The sequence below is a fragment of the Trachemys scripta genome, chromosome 6, assembly GCF_013100865.1.
Source record: "Trachemys scripta elegans isolate TJP31775 chromosome 6, CAS_Tse_1.0, whole genome shotgun sequence".
Classification (NCBI taxonomy): Eukaryota; Metazoa; Chordata; order Testudines; family Emydidae; genus Trachemys; species Trachemys scripta.
In genome coordinates, this window is record NC_048303.1 from 114,785,249 (window position 1) to 114,804,765 (window position 19,517).

The window sequence follows — 19,517 nt, forward strand, 5'->3', positions numbered from 1 at the left end:
TACACCCATTTTGCACAGTGTAAATGAACACAAGAGGCAGCAGAGAATCAGGGCCTGTGTGTTTTGTAAGTGGTAGGGACTCAATTGCTCTTTCTTAACCTCCTCACCATTATTCCAAGTATTACTGCAGACGCCATCCTGGACCTTATGAGCAGTTCATGCTTAACTAGTGATCTATGGGAAGTCCTGTGAGAGAGCATCCCGTTTTCTTTGTGACACATGCTGGCATAACTTTAAGCACAGCTATAAAATTGTTAAATATTTATTGCGATTTTACATGTGCCTTATAAAAACAAAATGTTGAAGAAGAACAGAGAAAAAAGTATCAGAGGGGTAGCCGTGTTAGTCTGGAGCTGTAAAAAGCAACAGAGAGTCCTGTGGCACCTTTAAGACTAACAGATGTATTGGAGCATAAGCTTTTGTGGGTGAATGCCCACTTCGTCGGATGCAAAAGTGTGCAAAAAGAGAAAAAAGAGCAATCACGTAATGCCTTGTTCCAGTATAAAAGAGCTGAATCCAGAACACATCCATCAGGAACGTCCTTAATTACATTTCAGGCACAAGGAAGTACTCTGTCCTTCATTTTATCAGAGCTGGCATGTCTGTTGCTATAACCACAGCCTGTGGCAGTTCCATTGTGGCAAAAAGTGTCCGGGCTATTGCAGAATGCATGAGACACTCCAGCATCTACAATGCAAATGTCAATATTTTTTTCTATTTAGAATCCCATTCACTGCCCCACACATTTGAATATTCAGCTGACAAACTAGCTTTGGATGCACACCCCTGCCTGCTGGTTGTCTTTAATGTAATCATGAAACCAAAGGGGTTGCATTGGTGTAATTAAAGACAGAGGGTCTAGGTCTCCTCTCATTTAGCCTAGTTTGACACTGTTGTAACTCCACTGATTTCAAGAGAAAAAACAACGAGGAGTCCATGTGGCACCTTAGAGACTAACAAATTTATTTGGGCATAAGCTTTCGTGGGCTATAACCCACTTCATCAGATGCATGGAGTGGAAAATATAGTAGGCAGGTATAAATACACAGCACATGAAAAGATGGGAGTTGCCTTACCGAGTTGGGGGTCAGTGCTAACGAGGTCAATTCAATTAGGGTGGATCTGGCCCATTTCCAACAGTTGACAAGAAGGTGTGAGTATCAACAGAGGGAAAATTAATTCCAGTTCTGCAAATTTGACACCATCAAATTAGGCCTGAATAAAGACTGGGCGTGGCTGGGTTACTACAAAAAATAACTTCCCCTCTGTTGATACTCACACCTTGTCAACTGTTGGAAATGGGCCACATCCATCCTAATTGAATTGGCCTCGTTAGCAGGCCCTCCACTCAGTAAGGCAACTTCCATCTTTTCATGTGCTGTGTATTTATACCTGCCTACTGTATTTTCCATTCCATGCATCTGATGAAGTGGGGTTTAGCCCATGAAAGCTTATGCCCAAATAAATTTGTTAGTCTCTAAGATGACAAGGACTCCTCATTGTTTTTGCTGAGACAAACTAACACGGCTACTCCTCTGAAACCTGACTTCAAGAGAGTCAGTCCTGACTCACAACAGCAAAAGTGGGAAGAGAATCAGGCCCAGAATTTGGCCCAATAATAGTTCAGAAATGATAATGAAGATTTAGGGATTCACCCCTTCCCTCCTCCTGCTCCCCCATGTAGAAATTTAAATGTGTAACATAGTGTCACTAGGAGCAAAGCATATAACCCTCTGTTATAAGATCAGAACTATAGATTTTGAGGGTCTATTCTACCCTGGCTTAATAATCTTTAATAAAGAGTCTGTACTGGTGCAGAGATGACTCCTTGGCACTGATCCTGCAATCTCTGTTAGTACAGACCTTTCACCCATGTGGCATGCCATTGCGGGATTGGTGCCTTAGGCACATCAGTTGGTTCAATAAACTAAAAAGAACAGAAGGTTTAGAGAAAAAGCTACAGAAAGGAGGTTCATGAAGCTACAGACAGGAATGACTTCTCTAGAGAAAAAGCATACCGAGAAGGAAGGAAGCTAGATTTCACTGTGGCAAAGTGACTACTACACTGAATCAAGTCAGCATTACTAATACTTTGCACTTCTGTAATGCCTTCCACCCACCGCTCTCACTGCACATTACAAAAAAGAATTCACTTAGTTGCACCACAGGTTTGAACCGACTCCCACTGAAGTCAATGGCATACCTTCCACTGGGTTTAATGGTACAGGATTGAGTCCCAGATCCCTCTAGGTAAGTATCATTATCCCCATTTTATAGATGAGAGAACAAAAAGCGAAAGAGGTAAGAGCCAACATTTTCTAACTTGGATGTCTTAAAGTTAGGCACTGCAATATAGCTGCCCTGATTTTACTAAGTGATGACAACTCCCCAGTGAAGTCTCTGGAAGCTGTGGTTGCTCCTCTCCTGCGGAAATCAGACCCCTTTCAGTTAGGTGCATGAATATGGAATTAAGTGCCTCATTTTAGGCATCAATCTGATAAATGGGTATAATAACGTTTACCTACCTCTAAAGGATCTTGTGAGATTAGATAATAGTTACAAAAACAATTTGAAGATTAATTTCATTATGGGCTAAGCCCTGAGGTCCTCATTCCGTTTTTACTCTGCGCTTACTCTAGCAAAATACCCAGTGACTTGATACATGCTAGGTAACTATTATTATTGAGCAACACAGAGGCATCTTTAAAATTGTACCTTGGTTATCTTCAGTTTTAGAGCTTGCTCCACATCAGTCTCTGATTTGCTAGCAGTTTGGCCATGAGCCCCATTAGACACTCATGCTGCAGAGAGATCTGCTGGAGCAGCACGCATTTTTCATTTCAAACCTTCCCCTGATTGCTTCAATCTACTATTTCCAGCGGATGCTTTCTAATAGCTTAATTTCTGTAGCATTTTCAATAACTTGGGTAAAAACTGCACATTGATTTTTCTGCCTTCTAGAACCCGGGTGTCCTTACAAGAAAGCTGAGACCCAACACATTGCCTGCTCAACTGAGCACGTGCATATACACAGGATTGCTTCAGGATTGTTCTGATGAACAATGAATAGCTCCATAGTTTTAAAAAGAGATGTAAACAAGAAAAAAGCATTTTCTTCCAGCCAGAGGATCCATTTCTCCTCTATAGAACTATAGAATCATAGAAATGTAGGACTGGAAGGGACCTGGAAAAGTCATCAAGTCCACCCCCTGCACTGTGGCAGAACCAAGTAAACCTAAACCATCCCTGATAGGTCTTGTTTTTAAAAGCTTCCAATGCTGAGGACCCCAAACCTCCCTTGGAAATCTATTCCAGAGCTTAACTACCCTAATAATTACAAAAAGTTTTTCCTAATATCTAACTTAAATCTCTCTTGCTGCAGAGTAAGCCTATTACTTGTTCTCCTACCTTCGGTGAACAGGCAGAACAATTGATCACTGTCTTCTTTATAACAGTCCTTAACAAATTTGAAGACTATCCGGTTCCCCCGCAGTACTCTTTTTTCAAGACTAAACATGCCCAGCTTTTTTAACCTTTCCTTATAGGTCAGGTTTTCTCAACTTTTTATCATTTTTGTTGCTCTCCTCTGGATTCTTTCTAATTTGTCCACATCTTTCCTAAATCGTGGTGCCCAGAACCGGATACAGTACTCCAGCTGGGGCCTCACCAGTGCAGAGTAGAGCAGGACAATTATCTCCTGTGTCTTGCATACAACACTTCTCTTAATACACCCCAGAATCATATTAGCCATTTTTGCAGTTGCATCACGTTGACAACTCATATTCAGTTTTGGGTCCACTATAACCCCCAGATCCTGTTCAGCAGTGCTACCACCTAGACAGTCATTCCTCATTTTGTAGTTCTGCTGTTGATTTTTCCTTCCTAAGTGAAGTGCTTTGCCCTTGTCTTTATTGAATTTCATCTTGTTGAATTCAGACCAATTCTCCAATTTGCCAAGGTCACTTTGAACTTTAATACTGTCCTCCAAAGTGTTTGCAACCACTCCCAGCCTGGTATCATCTGCAAATTTTATAAACATACTCTCTACTCCATTATCCAAGTCATTAATGACTAGTACCAGACCCAGGATAGATGTCTGTGGGACCCCACTAGATAGGCCCTCCCAATTTAACAGCAAACTATTGATAACTAGTCTTTGAGTACGATCTTTCTACTGGTTGTGCTCCCACTTTATAATCATTTCATCAAGACCACATTCCCCTAGTTTGCTTATGAGAATCTCATGCAGAACTGTTTCAAAAGTCTTACTAAAATCAAGGTATATCACATATACTGCTTTCCCCCCGTCATTTTGGTCAGTAATACTATCAAAGAAGGAAATTAAGTTGGTTAGGCATGATTTGTTCTTGACAAATCCATGCTGACTATTCCTTTTAACCATATTATCTTCCAGATACTTACAAATTGATTGTTTAATAATTTGCTCCAGTATCTTTCCGGGTCTCAAAGTTAGGCTGATTGGTCTATAATTCCCTGGGTCCTCCTTGTTCCTCTTTTTAAAGATAGGTACTATGTTTGTCCTTCTCCAGTCTTCTGGGACTTCTCCTGTCCTCCAGGAGTTTTCAAAGGTAATTGATAATGGCTCCGAGATTGCGTCAGCTAGTTCCTTAAGTACCCTAGGATGAATTTCATCAGGCCTTGCTGACTTGAATATATATAATTTATCTAAATATTCATTAAATTGTTTTTTCTCTATTTTGGCTTGCATTCCTTTCGCCTGGTTGTTAATATTAATTCTGTTGAGTATCTGGTCATCATTAATCTTTTTAGTGAAGACTGAAGCAAAATAGACATTAAGCTCCTCAGCTTTCTTGATATCATCAGTTGTTAGTGCTCCTTCCCTGCTTAGTAGAGGGCCTACACTTTCCTTCATCTTTCTCTTGCTTCTAATGCATTTAAAGACCCTTTTCTTATTGCCTTTTATGTCCTCTGCCTGGTGTAACTCATTTTGCTCCTTAGCCTTTCTGATTTTGGTCCTACATACTTGTGCTGTTCTTTGTACTCCTCTTTATCAATTTCACTGTGTTTCCACTTTTTGTAAAATTCCTTTTTGATTTTCAGGTCATTAAAGAGCTCCTGGTGGAGCCATATTGGCCTCTTGGTCTTCTTCCTATCTTTCCTTTGCATCGGAATAGTTTGCAGTTGTGCCTTACTACTGTCTCCTTGAGAATCTGCCAGCTCTCCTGAATTCCTTTTTCCTTTAGATTTTCTTCCTATGGGACTGAAATCTACACAGCAGAGAGAGAGAGAGGCTTTATGCCACCTTTGTACTTCTTTGTATTCTGGTCCTCAAGGCTGCTCTAATTTACAGTCAACTGTCCATGGACACAAGGGTATATTCTGGCAGTTGAGAGTAGCAGAACACAGCAGTGCTTTCTTCCTGGCCAAGCCTCCAGCACAACCCTACCCCAGACATTAAGAAGGGACATGTAGCGCCATTATGCCAGTTATGCACCACCCAGAGAATCCCCTTACACAATTACCCACCCTCTGAAGCCTCTGGTTTTATGACCCTTTATGCTGCCAAAGTGGTATAAAGTGGCCCTAGGCGTATCGTTGGCATGTCTGAGAAAGATATTTATCCTCTTTACAAAAGGAGAGGAATAAGAAAAGGGCAATAAAAGCACACTGTAAGGACTGTGCAGCATCTCCCAGGCAGGATAAATCACCTGGGAACTTGGTACCTGGTGAAAATCCTTTAAAGACACAAGGACAGCCTACGGAAATGAAATAATAAACAGACATCTTTTGCCGGAAAAAGGTGTGTAACTAACCAGTACAATAACTGTGAACCCATCTGATAAAGAACCAGGGATTTCCCCTAAAGCCTGGTGAAAGGTGATACCTGCTTGTACAGGAACAAAAAGAAGAGGTCTATTAGAAGTTAGAAATATTTTATCTTTACAGTCAAACATTTATCTGTTTGCCAGTTAAAATTGTTCGCATTTTTCTCATTAACAATCAATTTAACATTTTGTATTCCTTTTGGCTTGGTCTCCACCAACCTCTAAACCATGTATATTTTATAGGGTACAAATATTTGTCATCTGAGTGCAAAGGACCTGGAAATCTATTCATCTTGATAATCTGTCTACAATTATAGGGACACCAATAACCATGGTATCTAGAGTCAAAAGATAATTTGCACAACTACTGAATCACATTTTACAATCACTCTACTTTATTCATTCTAGGATTTTAAAGCATGCAGCAAACACCGAAACACATGCAATGAGCCCCAGCATACACCCCCTTTAAAAAATAAAAAACCTCAGAATACACCAAAACCCAAATACACTATAAAAAGTTCTTTTAAAAGTTCCACACAGTTTGAAAGATTCGAATGGAATTGTCCATTTTAAATATGAGAAATATTTTTTAACCGGGTAGAATCTTTCAAACTGGTGGAACTTTTTTAAGGGTGTTCACTGTATAATTATTAAAAAGAACGAGCAGTACTTGTAACACCTTAGAGACTAACGAATTTATTTGAGTTTATGCTTAAATAAATTTGTTAGTCTCTAAGGTGCCACAAGTATTCCTTGTTCTTTTTGCTGATACAGACTAACACGGCTACCACTCTGAAACCTATATAATTATTATTATTTTAACTGTATAACCAAGGCTAGTTTAATCTAAGTAATACAAGTGACTACTTGAGATTTCATAATTGTAGGAAGCCTGTGGTCCAACACTGACTTGGGAACTCAGTAACCCCACTGATTTCTCCTTCTGAAACCAACAGAAGAGAAAACTTCATGGTAACTTGCGGGCTCTCAAAAAAATCATAAGTCATTCAGAGTCGACTAAAACTATTTAAATAAAGCACACTGGCTGGAGTTTTTCCAGTAATATAAGCTGTAAATAGTACTATGTCACAAGCAGCAACATCAGCAATGAACAGTGAGCAAGGAGTGAGGGAAGGAAATCATATGACTTTTGGCTAGGGCCTATGCATGTGAAATACTTCCTGGTCATTGTTACACAGCAGTTTTTTTCAAAGTCACTGAGCTTTTAGCCATGAGCTATGTAAGGAAACGTAGGCCCGCCCTCAGAATGTTGCTGTGACTAATGCTGCATACAAGCATCTCTCACTATTTGATCAAAAGTTGCTTTAATGCCAAAAATTTCCCTACCTACTGCCCTCTCTTTTTCGCCCATGTGACACAAGAGGCCCAGTTCAATTCCAGAGAAACAAACTCATATAGGAAATATTTCCGTCCATGTAATCATTTTTTTATTTTCCATAATTAAAAGAAGAAAAACAATTTCTTAACATCTGTTTTCAATTTTCCCAAAGACAAAATGCATTTGCATTTTTTTATCCTATTACACTATTCACCCAACCTCAGGGTTCTTTTTTGCTTGTTTATTTTTCCAAGCGCACACCAAAGCACACCACCGTTTTGAATTTGTACATTTTTAATTTGTCTGGTTTGTATTTCTCTGATTTTTTTTATCTGTAGATTTCTGGTGTATTGTCTTTTCATTTATATAAATAAATATGGATACATAAAAACTGCTTTCCTCAGAAAATTTTAATTGAAAAACTGAGTGTCTTTAAACCAAAATATTCCAGGTGAAAACCAAAACTGTTCAGTATTTGAATTTCTACCAACAAATTGAAATTTTCTGTGAAATCCTTGATCCCCCTGACCCTTTTTCTTTTTTACTAGTTTTAGTCTCCTTTGTGGATTTGGAGGCTTTCATCTCACTGGCCATGATTTGGTTTTCAACACATCTCACACATTTTATTCCATTACCTCATTTAATACTTGCCCCTAGGCATCGCTATGATTTCGGGGAAGGGGGACGTGCGTGCATCTAGGTTAGCAATCGAAAGAGCAGCCTGGGGCGTTGAGACCTGGTGTGTGGAGTTCCAGTACCACTCCGATTTGGCCTGGCAGCCCCCCTGGTCTGGCACAAGAGAGGGGCAGCTAGGCCGAATCTGAGCTCCTGGCTGTGACCTAGGGTGACCAGACAGCAAGTGTGAAAAATCGGGATGGGGGTAATAGGAGCCTATATAAGAAAAAGACCCAAATATTGGGACTATCCCTATAAAATCGAGACATCTGGTCACCCTACTGTGACCACACCGTGCCCGGAGGGGGGAGCTGGGGCAGGAGCGGCCACTGTGGGGCGAGGGCAGGCCAGGCTCACTCTCCTGCCCCCCCTCCCGTGGGGCCTCCCCTGGCGCTGCCCTGTGCCCCTCCCAGGCAGAGGCAGGCAGGGACCTGTCTGCTTTGGGGCCGCGGGTGACATCTGCTCTGCGGGGGGAATGAGTGGCCGCCCCGCCCTCTCGCTGGGGGAGGGAGGCGCTGTGGTGACTCCTCGGGAGGATTCCCGCGCCCCCGCCGCCTGACAGCTCAGCGCAGTCCCGCCGCCCAGTCAGGGAGGGGGGTCTTAACCCGCGCCACTCAGCGCGCGCCGAGCCGAGGGGGAGGGGATGGAAACCCGCGAGCACGAGCTCCGCTACGTCAGCCGTTGGTGCGCATCCTCCACTTCTGGGAAAAGGGAGGGGCGGGGCGCGGACCACGCGTGCGCACTGAGGCCTGGGGGAGTTGGCCTCTATATAAGCAGGAGGGCGTCGGCACCGCGCCACAGGCACTAGCGGTCCAAGTATCAGTTAGGCAGCGTCTCGTGAGCGCAACCCGGGCGGCAACGATGGTGAAGACCGTGGGGAACCTGGTGAGCAGCGGTTGGTGGCGGGGCGGCCTCGGCCAGCGTCTCGGGGGCGGCCAGGGCCAGCTCGGGGCGGGGCGGGTCTCGGGGCGGTTCAATGCCCGGGAACGCGCGCGAGCGCAGCCCCGCCTCGTGCCCGCGCCATAAGGCTGAGTGGCCCCGCCGCTGGGGGGGCGCGCCGCGGTTCTTCCTCTGGGGCAGCGGTGTCCTCGGCGCCTGGCCCGCGCTGCACGGCCGCCCCCACCCCACTGCGCCAGGCCTCAGGGAGCTGCTCTCCTGAGGAGCCTCTGGCTGAGCCGGCGGCCGGTCTGCGCTGGGGAGGGGATCCATTCTCCTCCCCTCCCCCACCCCCGGTACTGCGCGTGCCTGGGTAACTGGCCCCTCCCTCCCTCTGTAATTGTTTGGCGGTCTCGGTTCGAGTGGTTCTGCTGCAGGGCCACGGCGTTACCTTGGCCAGCGTGGGGATCAGCTGCAGGGTAAACTGTCAGCAGCTGCAGCGAGGACTGGCGCTGTGGGCACACCGCCCAAGTGGGCCCTGCATCGGGTAACTTAAAAACAAAACTTCAGCAGAAACTGATGTCGGGCACGCCCTGTGCTATCACAGTATCGCTTCTTACTCGCCACTGGCAGAGGTGGCGTTTTGATGATGTCAAGGCACTACTATTTTGTCTACCCTCTAAAAATGAGACCGATGAATACAGGTTCCGTGTCCTCTGTTGATTAGCTTGTGTAGAAGTGTAACAATTATGGAAAGTAGGCAGATTCCCTTCTTGGGGGGAGGAGGGAACATTAGGTCAGGAATGGTTTGTGCTCATCTGTGCAAGTAGTTTACCTTAGGAAGTGTGAGTAAAAGGGGGACCCGATGTTGACAATAACCAAGTCACTTTACTAGTGGTCTTAGCGCTCTAGAAACACTATCTTGTGACAAACCGTCAATGACGCAAAGCTGCTGTGATTGTGTACTCTTAATTTAAAACTTAAGCTGTTAAACAGAATTATTCTAGTAGTGAATTGGGTCCTAGTTTTTTCATGTAACCCCAAACTGGGTTTGCCAAGGTAGTCTTCAGCATAAAACTGAACCAGATTATACCCAAGTGGTCCCAACCTAGTGAATTTCATTGGCTTTATGAATGCAGTGAAGTAGAGAACATGATGATGTCTGAATAGCATGTCAAGGAATAGTTATTGGTAGGTTAATGCTAGGGCCTCTGAACCAGTATTTTAGTGCTCAGTCGTCTTATAGCTTCACCAGATTATCTAAAGTAATATTGGTTCCTTCAAAATCTGAATTGGCTTCTTTGATCCCTTAATTTACAAGAATTTTTACAGTGCACATCTTGTACATGGCCACAAATAGTCAGGAATAAATGAGTTCTATATTCTACAATTTAATTGTTATTAGTGTCACTGCATCTCTAAGGACTACAAATTCATCTAACATGGCTACCTTGAAATTCAGGCTGTAGCAACACAACCAAATCCAATTTGTACAGATGACTGTCTCTGAATTCCACAATACAGCAAATTATATAGCAGAATTTACTTGCGGATAATGTTCAGCCAACAATAAAATGGTACATGTTCCGTTCCTCTATCAGTTTTATTTGTAGCAGCCAAATTGGGCTACTTTTATCAGCCATCTGGCCAAATTTCTGAATTATAACATACTAAAGGAACACAGCAGTCTTTTAAAATACCTTAAAGTGGCTGTATCTAAAGCTAAGCAAACCTAGTGGGCTTTTAATTGCATTCATCTAACTGTGTGGGATTGTACCTTTTGAGTCTTGTGCTCAAATTTAAGCCAGCTGGTTTAAGTGAAATTCAGCTAACACCTCAGTCTTGGTACAAAATATAAATCTGCTTCCCAGAGTCCCTTGGAGTGATGTTGGCTCAACTAGTCCACTTTCACAAATGTAGATGGTTTCACTACAGGAGTCTAACCGCTCTAGCTATATCTGCTGCACATGTAAGCTGCTTAAATAGAAAGAATGGTTCCATCCTTTGCTGAATTTACAGACGACTTGGATGTTGGTGCAGGAACATGAAGAAAATTGTTTTCCTGGTGGAGTCTAAATGATTGTGCAGATTTAAATATATAGTAGGCTCCTTAAAATGTAGCTGGATCACATATTGTTACATCACTTTGGAACATGAGGTGGTGGTGCCCAGTGGATAGGGCATGGACTGCAAATTGATTCACCTGGTTTCCAGTTTTGACACTGACCTTCACACCTCTGCTTTTCCTCTTGGTCAAGGCAGCTTGAGCTACGTAATGTGGAAGGTAGCTTGCAGTGCCAGCCAACAGTGCTCATCAACTATAGACAGGAGGTGTTTGAAACCGAGGTTACATCCAGGTTTCACTTCCGAAACTCTTTTTTTTTTTTTTTCTCTCCTTTGAAAGGAGGAGGCAGGACGCAGATGGGAGAGAAGGGGATCGATTTTTAAAAGTAGTATTCATCGTCCTTTTTTCCTTCAGCTGAGGTGACTTAGACCTCACCTCTCTCCGTGTCCCAGTACTTGGTACCCAGAAACCCTGTCTTTATAAGAACATTTGTCACCTGTTTTCTCCATATCGTCTGACTTGATGCTTTCCTAGGCCTTGGCTACACTTACCCGGTAGTTCGACGGCTGGAAATCGAACTTCTGGGTTCGACTTATCGCGTCTAGTCTGGACGTGATAAGTCGAACCCGGAAGTGCTCGCCGTCGACTGCGGTACTCCAGCTCGCCGAGAGGAGTACCGCGGAGTCGACGGGGGAGCCTGCCTGCCGCGTGTGGACCAAGGTAAGTTCGAACTAATTCGAACTAAGGTACTTCGAACTTCAGCTACGTTATTCACGTAGCTGAAGTTGCGTACCTTAGTTCGAATTAGGGGGGTAGTGTAGACCAAGCCCTAGTCTCCCCAGATACTGTTAGCAGTTCCCTGACAAGTCTCTCAGATGTTTATCATGCTATTTTGGGAATTGAATAAGAAGTCACTTAGCTTGCAATCTAGGTATATAGCCCAAAACAATCTGAACATCTACGTCCTTCCCTCCCAATGGTGTTCTTGCCTAAAGAAAAGGCAAACCGTACATCGGAACTCTTGATATGTCATGCATAGAAGCACTGAACCTTGCAGGAAAGCTTCCTTGCAAAGGATGATCCACTTAAGTATGAAGACTGTATAATTGGTTCTATAGTGCAGTGTGATTAGCTTATACCTTGTTCAGGGACATGTAACTGAAGTGAGAGGTGTAATTCTGATCTATCCATTTTGGATTGGGGGGGGGGGAGATGCTATTGTGCTATGAAAACAAAAGGTAGGGCTTTGGTAGCTATGGGCATGAGTTGCCTGCTTTGCATCAAAACCTACTGCTTTGGTGATATTTAAGAATAAAAGTTCTAAATACAGGATGAAAGAACTGGACAAACTTGACTGAATGCAGTTAAAATGGCATTTTCAGGAACAGTTGACTGGAAACAAATGTTTGTATATAAGGAGAAGTTGGGTTTGTGGTTTCTATCTGATTAGAATAACAATTCTAATAAAAGATTTGTCAGATACCCTCATGTATCAAACATGCCAGAACACTGGCAGTAGGAAGCACCTGCTTCACTAGTTAGAGCAAGTATTTGATTAGAACTCGACAAACTCTCAGTCTCTTGTGTAATCTGCATGCCTAGTTCCTTTTTAATGCAAACTAAAAAGGAAAATCTAGTCTCATGTAGTAGTCTCATGTAGTAGTTCTTTTGTTTGGCTTTGGGCCAGCCAGTACAACAAATCTGCTGCTACAACTTAGTGGGTAATTCCTACATGAGAGAACTTGTTCTATTGCTGAAAAAGTAATAGGTTATTGTAATAGCTCTTGGGTTGTTGTAGGAGAAGTTTTTTGGACTCGCGCTAGTGTATTCAAAATCCACTGATTCTAAAGAAAGTCTTGGTATGCAACACTGGCTATTAGGATTGAGCCACCAGAATATCCAGTCTGTAAACGGAGTATGAACTTCAAAAACAAGTTCTTCATAAAGAAGCGGGACTGATTTGAGCACACTTGCAAAAATAAAACTTGGTGTTGAATCTCTTCTCTCTACAGGAAGAATTTAGGTCTGAATTGAAATCTGCTGGTGATAAGCTTGTAGTTGTTGACTTCTCGGCCACATGGTGTGGACCATGCAAAATGATCAAACCCTTTTTTCATGTAAGTAACAATGCCAAACTCAATACTCTGCTAGCTTTTACAGCTGAGACTTGACTAGTGCAATGCTATTTTACTATAAAACTAGGTCACTATGGATGTCTGAACGGTCTTGTTACTTGACACACATGGGGGAAGACTTGCAAGAAAATCTCACTTGTGACCTCCATGTGACTGTAACCAAAACAATGATATTCCTAATGTTGTCCAAACAATTCTTCACCGCTCTCTTTAAAGCATTCCCTTCCTCCCCCTCCAAAAAAGTGAAATGCTCTTCACAACTTACTGTGAGGATCGTAACAAACTGACAAGGTCAAGAAAATTAAAATAAAATTCAGTCTCTGGTGCCATAAAAGACAGCCTTGTCAAATGATTTTGAAGTCTAAAACTCAAATAACATTCTAACAAAATGACAGAACAGGCTGAAATAATATTAATACTTATGACCCAAACAAGAAAAGTAAAGAACTGTAACCCTGCATGCTAACTCCAAATAGCCATCAGTGAAAACTAGGAATCATGATTCATTAGTGTAATATGTGGCTGTGAACTATTACAAATGTGTAGCTTGGAAGTTGTACCATTTCCTAGTACAGTAGAACTTCAGTTATGAACACTTCGGGAATGGAGGTTCGTAACTCTGAACAAAATGTTATGGTTCTTTCAAAAGTTTAAAACAGAACATTGACTTAATGCAGCTTTGAAACTTTACTATGCAGAAGAAAAATGCTGCTATCCCTTTTTCAGTAGTTTAACACAGTACTGTACTGTATTTGCTTTTTTTGTCTCTGCTGCTGCCTGATTGCATACTTCCAGTTCCAAATGAGGTGTGCTTGACTGGTCAGTTCATAACCCTGGTGCTCATAACACTGAGATTTTACTGTATCTACTTAGTTTATGAAGGGTAAACCTTTTTGATGAATGAAGGTACTTCACATGTGACTCTCCAAAGTTTCAGTGCTATTAAAACTTTGTTCTAATTCTCTTGAGGAATTGAGTCAAACTTTCACAGATTACCAATTTTCTTCTTTCAAAAGAGAAACATTACAATATTTAAAGCTATTAAAAAGGAATACATATTTGAGATCCATCTGAAGGAAGAGGGTACATGTATCACTCTGTAGACCTGTAAATCTTACTCTTCAACTGACTTGCAACTTGCTTAATAGTTTTAAAACTTTTCATTATGTCTTAAGAGCATGCAAATATAATCATCCTAGAGACATATCTGTTACATGACTTCATGGTTGAGGGAAATGCCCTAATAAATTCCTCTCTAACTACTTAGTTTAAAGCTGGGTAGTGGAAGGTTTGCCTTTTACTAAAGATCTTAGTAAAAAGCATTTGAAACTAAAATGTACTACTAAAAATCTTAATGACTTCTGTGGTACATGTAACTGAACTCTTGACGCTCCAGCTAGTGACATAATTGCTCTATGGCAAATGAAACTTGTACTTACCTACTTTTTAGTAAAAGATACTAACTAGTAAGATTTGTTTTTCCCCAAATGGGGCTCCTATATAAGACTCCTAGAGCAGTCTTAAACTAGGTTTATATGAAGTAAAAACTGCAATTTTAACACTTTTGTTTTAAAACTTTAGAGTCTTTGTGAGAAGTTCCCAGACGTAGTGTTTCTTGAAGTTGATGTGGATGATGCTCAGGTAAGGTCCTCAAATAGTGCACCAAAAAGTAATACTGTTTGTGGCCAAACTGGTAGTAAAGGTTAACTTTGCCATGCGATCTAATACTGGGAAACTTGTCTCCTAAAAACTTGGTGTTTTTAGGAGACACCTACAATGGTCTTTGCTCTCAAAATGGTCAGTCGCTGCAACAGTGGTTACCTAGAGCAAGAAACTAGGGATTAATTGTTATTTCTAAAGGGAATATTTTAATCCCCCTGTTAGTAATTCAGCATTTCTCCATCATGTACTTTAATTCCTAACAAACACTAATTGACAAGAGATCGGTCTGATTGCTAAAGTGATCTCGATCCTGTACTCCTTGCATATCCAAAACTCCTGTTATTCACATGCACTGAGGACAACACTTGATGGAAACATTTAAACTAGACTAAAATATCAAGAATTCATTTTAAAGTCCAAATGTTAATAGAGGGATTTCTCTAATATCTGGGATCAAGCCATATTAAAATGTAAACTTGAGTTAGTTTTCAGTTCTTCTAGGGAAACTGAGATCCTCTCAGGAGACTTCTTATGTTCCTAAAAGCTTATGCTTAGGGTTTCAGCTGGCCATCTACAGCAATCAGTTAGGGATTCTCTTGCACTCTTACTCTCAACCACCCATTGTATTATGGGTTTTTTAATAGCCTTCCTCAGAAGCATTGGGGTGACCATTGCTGCAGATGGGACATTGGATGGTGAGGGACAGGTCTCTGAGGTGGCACCACTGTGCAGTCTCAGATGCCTGGCTAGCTGGTTCTTACACCCCAAGCATGTGAGGAACTGATTGCCATGTGTGGAGTTGGGAAGGAATTTTCCCCCAGGTCAGATTGGCTGTGGCTGGCGGAATAGGAGGGGATGAGGGTTGTCTTCCTTTGCAGCATGTGGATATGGGTCAGTTGCCAGAATTATCCGGGTATACTGCACAATCACTTCCATGCCATTGGAGGGGCCTTGGGCACAGGTGCCCCTTGATCCTTGCTTTTGTTGCTTGTGGTACATATGTCTAGTCTCCTGTGGGTTGTAATAATTTGGTCAAATTTCAGTTGTTGGGTGTATTGTGCAGGGGATGGCCTACAAGATACAGGAGGTCAGACTAGGTGATCTGATAGTCCCTTCTGGCCTTAAACTCTGATAACTACTCAAAGCTTCCACTTGGCCCTTATATAAGTGATACAACATTTGTTGCATTCTGAAGTACTTATGCTGTAGTAGGCTTGTCTGTGTATTGGCAGTATTTCTAGCTTGCTAGCAAATCTTGTTTAGAATCTGTGGTCATCTTGCACTCCCCTCCCATAGTTTGCTAATGTTCTAGAGGAAAAACTACCTACTTAGGCTTGGTCTACACTACCCCCCCCAATTCGAACTAAGGTACGCAACTTCAGCTACGTGAATAACGTAGCTGAAGTCGAAGTACCTTAGTTCGAACTTACCTTGGTCCACACGCGGCAGGCAGGCTCCCCCGTCGACTCCGCGGTACTCCTCTCGCCGAGCTGGAGTACCGCAGTCGACGGCAAGCACTTCCGGGTTCGACTTATCGCGTCCAGACTAGACGCGATAAGTCGAACCCAGAACTTCGATTTCCAGCCGTCGAACTAGCTGGTAAGTGTAGACAAGGCCTTATGTATTTGTCTTCCTGTGCCCCTGCTGTGAAGGTACCTTGAATAGTATAGGCACTGCTCCCTGCAGGGGTTGTAGCTAATCTAAATTTCACTCACTTTCTTCCCCTCTCCCGCCCCAAACTTTCAGTTAGGGTGACTTAATCAGTCTTTGGATATGTGATCTATTAAAGCTGATGCTTCTCACCTGAAGCTATTGTGTGCTAGTGATAAACTATTCTTGAGTGGTAATAAACAGCAGGAACACTACTCATTGCTTAAAAGTTTCTGTCCTTTCATAATGAATGATGAACACTTCTAATTGGAATCATAATGAATGATGAACACTTCTAATTGGAATATCTTCATAAGCCTTTCCAATATAGGTTCTTAATAATTGGAACAGATGGAAGTAACATCAGATTGCAAACCTGGCTGACTAGATGCTTGTTTAACAAACTCATTAGGCAGACCTTCAGCTGTGAAATTATCTTACAAATAAGGCATGATATGGAAGAAAGTTAGCTTTCTGTAGTATTGTGCTACTTTCTGCAGAAGTAGTCTTACTTGTTTCCGTCTAAACAAATCCAGCAAAGAGGATGAAACCACTGCTAGTTGTAGGAACAGGAAGACTATAGTATATCCACATAATTAGTGACTGGTCTTAAACTGACCAGAGTAGCAAATAATTACTTGGTTCCCTTTCATTTTCTGTAATCTGTTACAGATCTGATGTCTGGTTAGTTATGTTTAATTTGCCAAGCTAAAATTGCAGTGAAACTTTCTTTTTAGGACGTTGCTTCAGAGTGTGCAGTCCAGTGCATGCCAACATTCCAATTCTACAAGCAAGGCAACAAGGTAGGTTTTCAACATTCTTAGTGAAACCGTATAGGTGCGGGGAGGAGGGATACTGGATGCTAAAACACTAAATATGAATTAAACTAACTACATGTATAGGGCCCAGAAAAAACATTTTAATGAGGTTTAATGCAGCTGCTGGAAGTTATTTTAGGGGAAAATAGACTGGGGCAAGTGACCACACATAATAGCTGTTTCCTGAATAAGTCTCTGGAGAAATGGCACCTTGTGAAGATCTCAATAGCTTGCATCTCAATTTACCTCCTGAGCAATATAGTTCACTTACACATACTCACTTAGAGCACAAATGGCTTTAGAGTAGCCTTGGAAACAAGAAAGTTCATATTGGCACCCTAAAAAAAAAGATAATGCCTAGCCTTCTGCAGTGGGTCACTAATGTTAGAAACAAACTACTTCTAAGTGATTTAACTGCATGTAACAAGTTCTGGCAACATTCTAGGTTTGTATTCCAGGTAAATCCTAATGTGAAGTTTTGACCCAGACTTTGAGCCTCTCTTCAGAACCTAATATGTCTGAAACCTGCTTTATGCACCTATCCCAGCTGCAGGCCAGCTGGACTTAATTTTAATTAGTATTCCTATCTTTTTGTGACCCAATCATAACTAAATAACAATTCATAACTTTTTTCAAAAAACAAGCAAACTAATCTATTAGATGTGTTTAGTCTTCAGCTATATAGAAAGGCTAAGGAAACAAATTCAGTACTTCTGCACAATTCCAAAATTGTAATTACTGTAAATCATGGCAGAGCTGATAAAAGTCTAAACTCCAGGCACTATAATAAAGAACTTGGGCCAAGACTACTTATGCTTTCTCTCAACCTAGAGGTGAGCTTCTGGTTGGGATATCTAATTTAGTAACCTCATTTGGCTGGCTGTTCTCCAAAAGCACTTAGTTATGAAATAATTGGATGGATGGATGGCTGTGCTCTAATATAAAACAAGTCCTTCATACTGACTGTCATCTTCATTGTGGACTAGTGTATAACCAGACTTGCAGGCACACTGCTCAAATTTCCTTCATGTTAGGAAGGCCTTCCGGGGGTGGGAGCTGTGGCTTTCAAAAACTAAATTTGCCCATCAGAAAATATGCCTCAATGTTGGGTGGATTGAATAGGTACTATGTCGAGGGTAGACAAGACTCTATCTTCTAGAATCTCTAGTAACTTTCTCTTTAAAACTAAATATCCTTTTGTTGTTGTCTGTTCCTTTTTGACAAATCTAACTTGGAGAACATGTTCTCCAGCAAAGTATATCCTAAAGTTAATTCATCTGGATGTGAAGTGGTGTCATAACACCTTAATGCAGTAGGTGAAAAGACATTGTCTTGCATCCAGAGTTTAACTGAATAGTTTGACCTCTTGTAGATAACATGCAAGATTTTTGGTAAGAAAAGTAATTCTTTACAACTTTTGAGAGCCAAGATTGACATGGCATATGTGTAGCTGTTTATGAAATCTGTAAGCCTTTGTATGTGTAAGGCTGGAGTCAGTAGGAGGTGCTTGGAGAACAATAAAGCAGAGTCTGGCCCAAAGTGTGTGAAATACTTCGGGCTGCAGAATACAAAATCTGGAAATCAAAACAATACTTCAAACCGCCAACATTGGCCGCCACTTACCCTCTGTTTTATGGGGCTAAAATTGCCAATATCTTTCCAGGAATTATAAAACTATTTGGGCTAAAAATCACTGTTTTAAATGGCTGCTATTAAACAAATTATTGTTACAGGTGCATGAATTCTCTGGAGCAAACCGAGAGAAGCTTGAAGAGAATATTACCAAGCTACGCTGATCGATCAGTGTGAACAGTTAATGTTGACTGTTTATATATAGCCTGTAACTTTTTCTACTTATGGAGTCTAATCAAGTTAGCTAAATATGTATCCAAAATTTTGTCCCTTCAGACTGTAAATGAGTACAATAAAATGTAAATTCTTCACTTACAGAGACTGCTGTCCAGTGTGTGAAACTAGGCAGCTTGCATAAGATATAGCTGTATTACTTCTGGGGGTGGATGGCTAGGTGGTAATGTGGTGGCCTACTGGACCAAATGCTAGCTATGAAGTTAATCCCCCTCAATCCCTCTGAAGTAATCTCCTAAAACTAGATGGCCATTCTCACTAGTATTGACCTGTTTTGTACAGCATGAGATCGCTATTTCCAGCAGTCTGTCCTGTTTAAACAAAGTTCTCAGTGCAAAAGTTCACCATAACCCATCTTAATCCAAAAAGCATGTTTTGCAGTAATAGACACATTACGTGGTACTAATAATCTATTTTACTCTGCTCAGGTTTAGAGGTGCCAGCACACTGTTGTCATGCTAATGTCTAAGGTACCAAAACTATAGTTTTAATGGATTTAGGGGGTCACAGTGTTAGAAAAACATTCCCAGGATTCCATATTCAAGATGTCTCGCTTGCCTGGTTCAGAAGTAATATAGTGAGGAAATATTTGATGCAAAAACTTGAAATAATGAGGGTGGG

The 19,517-nt window shown here is 41.7% G+C and overlaps 1 protein-coding gene across 1 annotated transcript; it reads left to right on the plus strand.

Annotated features, from left to right (window-relative positions):
* The first annotated feature begins 8,553 nt into the window (after nt 1–8,553).
* LOC117879383 (thioredoxin-like) lies at nt 8,554–18,977 on the plus strand. The gene is made up of 5 exons (XM_034774530.1): nt 8,554–8,709; nt 12,778–12,882; nt 14,482–14,541; nt 16,950–17,015; nt 18,764–18,977. Exons 1-5 carry the CDS (start codon nt 8,686–8,688, stop codon nt 18,824–18,826), a joined length of 318 nt encoding a protein of 105 aa, XP_034630421.1. The 5' UTR covers nt 8,554–8,685; the 3' UTR covers nt 18,827–18,977.
* Nucleotides 18,978–19,517: the final 540 nt, after the last annotated feature.